At 36.5% G+C, this 7,507-nt stretch overlaps 1 protein-coding gene across 3 annotated transcripts in view; it reads left to right on the plus strand.

The window, feature by feature from the left end:
• The window catches only part of ZWILCH (zwilch kinetochore protein), a 38,631-nt gene that overhangs the window by 2,864 nt on the left and 28,260 nt on the right, over positions 1 to 7,507 (plus strand). For 2 of the 3 annotated variants that reach the window (XM_014536284.1, XM_014536286.1), the window contains exons 2-4: positions 139 to 190; positions 2,795 to 2,890; positions 6,220 to 6,338. In XM_014536284.1, coding sequence (XP_014391770.1) covers positions 139 to 190; positions 2,795 to 2,890; positions 6,220 to 6,338 — 267 coding nt within the window. Of the gene's footprint in view, positions 1 to 138; positions 191 to 1,827; positions 1,932 to 2,794; positions 2,891 to 6,219; positions 6,339 to 7,507 lie in introns of those variants that run through there. The other variant, XM_014536285.1, reaches the window with a different exon arrangement.

Genomic DNA, 7,507 nt, shown 5'->3' on the forward strand with positions numbered 1-7,507 from the left:
TTCCCACCTATGCCTTAAGGCTGCCATGTCTACTTTGCATTTTGCTTTTCTCACTGTTGTCACACAGGATGACTAACTCTTGAGTTGAAATGACAGAATTCTGTAACTCTATTTTTCACATGTGGTTCTGTATCACAGGGAATTTGATGAAGAAAAGAAAGGAATCTGTAAAGACCCATTTATCTATGAGGTATGAAAAATTTTTTTGGTTTTTAAAAACAACTCAATAATCCTAAAATTGTGTTTTAAAAGTTGGGTTTATTGAAGTTAATTTAAATAGAGTAAATTTCATCTTTGTAGAGTGCAGTTCTAGGAGTTTTTATAAATGCATTTAGTCATATAATCATCCCCATCAAGATAGAGAACATTTCTGTCACTTCCAAAAATTTCCTCATGTCCCTTTATAGTCAACCCTCTCCCCTGTTCCCAGTGCCTGGCAACCACTAATCTGTTTTCTATCTCATTTTCTGTCTTCTCTTTTGCCTTTTCCGTAATTTCATGTAAATAAAATCATACAGTATGTAGCCTTTTGGGTTTGACTTCATTAATGAGTGTAATGCATTTTGGATTCATCTTTGTTGTTGTGTGTATTAGTCCATTCCTTTATATTGCAGAACAGCTTTCCATTGTGTGGATGCACTATAGTTTGGTTATCCATTTACCACTTGGATTGTGTCTAGTTTGTGATAGTTATGAGCAAAGCTGCTATAAATATGTATTGATTTATTAAGCATCCAATATATGCCAAGCGTTCTATAAGTAAACTCCCCATAGAGTTTAATCCTTAAAGTAATGAGTAAACTAAGGTAAATTACTTACTAAAAGACAAATAAGCTCGGGAAAAATAGTCATAAGTGATCAAGGTTAATATCCATATTTTAAAAATATATTAAAAACTCTTTAAAATCAATTAAGAAAAAAGACAACTATAATAGAAGGACACAAATAAGTAATCACAGGGAAAAAAAGCAAATATAGGTATCTTACACTATCTGAATTCTCACTAACCAAACTCAGAAACTTAGTATATCCAGGTAAATGTATTAATCCCTCCCTGAATTCTTGCCACTTGACATCTATATTAGTTTCCTAGGGCGACTGTAACAAAGTACCACAGATTGGGTTGCTTAAAACATCAGAAATGTATTCTCTTACAGTTCTGGAGACTAGGAGTGTGAAATCAAAGTGCCTATAGGGCTATGTTCCCACTGAGGCTCTGGGAAAGGTTCTTTCCTTGCCTCCTCCTATCTTTTGATTTCTAACAAATCCTTGGCTCTCTGAACTTGGTATCTAAATGCTTCAATAGCTAAAATAAGAAATTAAACATTTAAATAATGAGAGATACTTGTCAATAATAAGCATATTAGAGACTGTTCATCTTCATTTAGTGATCAAATAAATGAAAATTAGAACAATAACAAGATACTGTTTTCTTTTTTAAATATATTTTTATTGATTTCAGAGAGGAAAGGAGTGGGAGAGAGAGATAGAAACATCAGTGATGAGAGAGAATCATTAATCATCTGCCTCCTGCATCCCTCCCACTGGGGATGGAGCTTATAAACCGGGCATGATCAGGAATCGAACTGTGACCTCTTGGTTCATAGGTCAGCGCTCAACCACTGAGCCACGCCAGCTGGGCAGGATACTATATTCTTGCTATGAGACAGTAAAAATAATGAAAATGCTCAGAAAATACTCACTGTGTTGACGTAAGTGACAGGAATACAAATGTGTGGGTATGGTATATTTGAATGGCAAATTGACAATATCGATATGATTTTATATATCCATCTTAAGAAAGTAATCCAATTGTTCTTTTAATAGGGAATAACTTGAAACTACCTAAATGTCAAACAATGTGAAATTATTTATATGATGATAGAGCCATGATACTAGACAAAGAACATTTAATGGCATGGGATTTCATGGTATAAAAACTATTAGAATATCTTATTTTTATTAAGCAAAATCTTATCTATATCTAAATAATAGATACATTTTAATTTAAATAGATTTATTTATATGCCTGGAAAAAGAGCTGGCAAAATACGTACCAGTAAGGCTAATAACAGTAATGATTACCCTGGCTAGTAGAATTATAGGTAAGTTTTTTTTTTTGTTTGTTTGTTTTTTATATTTTATTGATTTTTCACAGGGAGGAAGGGAGAGAGATAGAGAGAGTTAGAAACATCGATGAGAGAGAAACATCGATCGGCTGCCTCCTGCACATCTCCCACTGGGGATGTGCCCGCAACCCAGGTACATGCCCTTGACCGGAATCGAACCCGGGACCTTTCAGGCCGCAAGCCGACGCTCTATCCACTGAGCCAAACCGGTTTCGGCAGTTTTTTAAAATCTCTTTCAGCTATCTATTTTCAAACTTTTCTACAATAAACATGTATTGTGACTGGAATGAAAGACTGCATTTCCTATAAACTGATAAAGTTCTAAATTCCATAGTTCTATCAGAAGAAAGGATAACATTTTGTAAAGGGTTAATTTTGTGGTACTTAAAAATAAATACCATGTGATTAGAGGAAAAGGTTGTCAGCGTGATCCTAATTAAAAGGCAGGGTGCATTTTAGTTGGGCCTTGAAGTGTGTGTAGATATAGATATGAACTACATTTTCTACACAGGAAAAATAATGTGGGCAAAGAGTAAATGAAATCTTTTAAAAGATTGTGTCTGTTCAAATTCTCCTTTCCAGTTACTTGCATGGAACTTGTCTTTATATATTTGTACAAATATTAATCACATAAAACATTGCGTGACATTATCTGTTTTTAATAGGCTGATGTCCAAGTGCAGTTGATTGGCAAAGGCAAACCAAATCCTTTGAAAAATATTCTAAATGAAAATGATGTTGTATTCATCTTGGAAAAAGTGGTAAGTAGTGCTTGGGCTTTGTGGTTGTTCTATTCTTGATAGCCAAATTTGGTTTAATGGGAATAATGTCAAGTGAATACATTTTTTTATCAGCATTTTTTTTTGTTAATCCTCACCTGAGGATATTTTTTTCATTGACCTCTAGAGAGAGTGTGGAAGAGATGGAGTAGGGGTGGGAGAGACAGAGAAACATTGATGTGAGAGAGAGACATTGATTGGTTGCCTCTCACATATGCCCCTACTGGCGATTGGGAACCTGCAACCGAGGTACATGCTCTTGACTGGGAATCAAACCTACGACCCTTTGGTCAGTGGGTCAGCGCTCTAACCAGTTAGCCAAACCAGCCAGAGCAACATATTTTAAAAAATGGATTCTAATTCTTTTAGGAATAAGTAAGTACAGTGTTGTCCAATAGAAATATAATGTGAACCACATATGTAATTTAAATTTTCTGGTAACCTCATTAAAATATAAATGAGTGGCCGAAACCGGTTTGGCTCAGTGGATAGAGCGTTGGCCTGCGGACTGAAAGGTCCCAGGTTCGATTCCGGTCAAGGGCATGTACCTGGGTTGCGGGCACATCCCCAGTAGGAGATGTGCAGGAGGCAGCTGATCGATATTTCTCTCTCATCGATGTTTCTAACTCTCTATCTCTCTCCCTTCCCCTCTGTAAAAAATCAAATGCGCACAAAACACATTCAAATATCCATGTTTTTGGCATGTGTGTTTTATGTGACTTTAAATTTTATTTTTTGAAATTATCATACAGTAAAATTTACTTTTAAGAATGTTATTAATAGAAATAAAAAAGAATGTTATGAATAGAATCATACAGTATGTCTTTCACTCAGTTTAATGCTTTTGAGATTCTTCCAAGTTGTGTGTGTATCAGTGATTCATTTCTCTTAATTGTTGAGTGGTGTCTCATGGTATGGATATACCACAGCTTATTTACCCATTCACCCTTTGAAGGACAATTGGGTTGTTTTCAGTAATCATGAAAAGAGCTCCTATAATCATTTTTGTACAAATTTTTGTGTGCACATAACTTCTTTTAAAATTATCAATGTATTTTTATTGATTTCAGAGAGGAAGGGAGAGGGAGAGAGATAGAAACATCAATGATGAGAGTGAATCATTGATTGGCTGCCTCCTTCACACCCCCAGAGCCTCGCAACCCTGGCCTGTGCTCTGACCAGGAATTGAACTGTGACCTCTTGGTTCATAGGTCATCGCTCAACCACTGAGCCATGCCAGCTGGGCTGCACATAACTTTTCTTTACAGTAAATACCCAGGAGTGGGATTGCTGGGTCTGAAATTAGGTGTAGTAATTTTTAAAAATTTAATATATCTGAAATTATAATTTCAAAACCTAATTAATATAGAAATCATTAATCAGATAGTTTAAGTTCTTTTTTCGTACTATGTCTTTAAAATGTGGTGTGTATTTTACACTTACATCTCAATTTGGTCTGGCCACATTTCAAGTGCTCAATAGCCACATGTGGCCAGTGGCTACTGTGTTGAACAGCACAGCATAAGTAGCTATGACACATGGAAATTCTACTTTAATTTTGTTAACTGTAACAAGAGGGAACTTCTTATTTTTTGTATCATTTTATAATTACAACCTTAATCCTTTTTGTTTTAATTATGGTAACTGTTTTGGCAGTTGTGGTTTTTATTGAGTGCTGTTAATGGTTGCTTGGAGCAACCATTCCTTTGCTTACATCATTTCCTGAAGTAGATAGGAACAGGCTCTAAAAGGGAAAGTGAACGTTTCTTTAGAAGGAACACCTCTGTCTGCTTTATGACCCTCATGCAGTCTGGATAGACATTGTGGTAAATGAACTAGGAGCTTTTTATTTTAAATGCACACACAAGAAAACTTCTTTCTTTCTTTCTTTTTTTAAAATATATTTTTATTGATTTCAGAGAGGAAGGGAAAGGAAGAGAGAGATAGAAACATCAATGATGAGAGGGAATCATTGATTGGCTGCCTCCTGCACGCCCCCCACTGGGGACGGAGCCAGAAACCCAGGCATGTGCCCTGACCGGAATCGAACCCAGGACCCTTGAGTCCAATGGTCTATCCATTGAGCCAAACCAGCCAGGGCAAGAAAACTCCTTTCTGAGGAGGGGAACTTCTTTGTCTTTTAAGTTAATGAATGGGTTTTATTAGTGCTTATCTATGATGGGCAAATGCTTGGAAAATAATTATAGGTGAATTATGTGGTTGAATTTAGACTTTTGTTATGGGGAGAATGGGAAATGTATGTATGTAGGAGAAAAGCTGAAAAAGTTCAGTTATCTTGGAAATGGTAAAGATGAACAGAGGGCATTTGTGGAAATCTGGGTTAGGATTCTAGGGAGAATGCAGCTTTGAGTTTTAAAGAGTTACCTGTAATTCATTGAGGCCTGGCATTTTTGTACGAAGAACAATTAAAATGGCCTTTGTTTCTGCAAAGATCAGTGGAGCTTAATGCCTGATTGTTGAAAAGTAGAGTAGAGGAAAAAATGGTATTTCTTGGGAGCTCTAGTTTAAGGAACTTTTTGGAAAGCCCAGCCTGCAAGGGAATGAAATCTGAAATCTTGCAAAAGAAATTCAAAGTTGAGGAAACATCTAGGTCTGATACCTATTAACTCCGCAGAGGATTTACTGCTAGAAGAGGCTGCCTAGATTCAAATGTTGGCTTTGCACTCAGCAGCTGTGTTATTATCCTAGGCAAGTTATTTAACCATTCACTATCTCAGTTCTTCCATCTTTAAAACAGAGTTAACAATAGTATCAGTCTCAGGGCTTTTATGAAGAATAAAAGAAAATGTAGAACAGTAACTGGTACCTAGTAATGCTCAGAAAATGTTAACTCATAATTATTGTTATTGGCAATTCTGAGCTAGTTAAGTAGTTAAACACATAGATATCAGAACCCTGTAACACAAAGAGACTTGATAGCCCTAAGAGGAATAACTTTAAGGAATCTTCACATTTGGGAAATGAAGAATCTGACAAAATCAGGGAGTCTCCGATGTTTTTTCCCCCTTGGTATTTTGTCTTTAGCATTTTGTGCATGTTGGGACACTTTTTTTCTCTAATGACATCAGATGTTTCCTTTATTAGTAGGAACTTGATAGGACAGTGGAAATGCTTCTGATGGCAAGATGAGTTGGTACCAAACTGGTTTGTAGCTAATTATTCTTGCCATAGCCCAGTCATTTATGCTCAAAGTTTCAGAATCAGTGCATTATGTTTTAGCATAGTGAACAGTTGACTGTTATCTTTCATGTTCTTTTACCTGGTTAAATAATTTAAAAAATTTTGTAAAGCCTTTGGAAAAGGAAGAAACAAGTCACGTTGAAGAGCTACAATCTGAAGAAACTGCTATTTCTGATTTCTCTACTGGTGAGAATGTTGGGCCACTTGCTTTACCAGTTGAGAGGGCAAGGTAAAGTTTTTTCTTAGTATTGGGATAGGAATAGGGGTGGAGGGTAGGAATTTAAATTGAAGCATTCTTATAAACATTAGAAAACAAATATGTATTTAGCGCAGATCTCTCCCTCATTTCTTCCCCCTGCCCCTACATATGTACACCCAACTCTCTACTGAATGTCCCATTGATATCTCAGACATGACCAAGAAGGTTCTTGTGATTGTCCTTTTCTCCAGTCTCCTATACTGTTTGTTGTTGCTTCTTAAATGTTTTCCTTGTGTCTAATCTGGTTCCCCTCCAATCTTTCCTCCTCACTGTTGCCAAGAAAGTCCCTCAGCGATTCTCATTGCCTCGTGATAACATCCAAATTCCTTTTGAGTGATACATAGGAGCCTTCCTTGTCTGGTTCAGTGGTCTTCTACCAAGGGTACCATGCCTAGTGGGCATTTGGAAATTGCAGGGGTACTTTTTGCCATCATGAAGACTGAGGGGAGCTATTGGCCTGGTCCATGGATTGTAAACGTCCTGCAATGTATAGGGCTCTGCAGCCCAATGAGGAATGATCTTACCCTATTAGAAACCCTGCTGCCTCTCTCTGCCTTGCCAGTTTCACTTCCTGCTTCTTCCCTGTGTAGCCACATGCAGTTCCCTCTGCCTGGCCTCCCCCACCTCCCAAACAAAAAAATCCTAGCTATCTGGATTAAATGTTATTATTTATATTGTGTTCTCCAGCCAGTGTTTGTTGGGATTTACCCATATGCTTATCATTTCTTTGCTCTCCATTTCTTCTTGCATTTCAGACCATCCTTCTGGGATTATTGTATTTCCTTTTTGAAGTATAGTCCCTTAGAAATTCCTTTCCTGAACATCTGTTGGTAATAAATTCAGTTTTCATCTCTTTAAAAAAAAAACTTAAGCCACATTTTTGGTAACTTAATTTTGATATGCTTTCAAATTTACAGAACAGTTACAAGAATAATAGAGGAACTTCTGTATGTCCTTAACCCAGATTCAACAATTGTTTACATTTTGCTATATCTGCTTTGTCATTCTTTCTTTTAATCCTTCTCTTCCTTTTCCTCTCCCACTGCCAGCGTCTATATAATATACACATATCACACACACAAATTTTTTTAAATTAAATCTTTATTGTTCAGATTATTACAGTTGTTCCTCTTTTTTCC

Source organism: Myotis brandtii, unplaced genomic scaffold (genome assembly GCF_000412655.1).
Source record: "Myotis brandtii unplaced genomic scaffold, ASM41265v1 scaffold160, whole genome shotgun sequence".
Taxonomy (NCBI): Eukaryota; Metazoa; Chordata; class Mammalia; order Chiroptera; family Vespertilionidae; genus Myotis; species Myotis brandtii.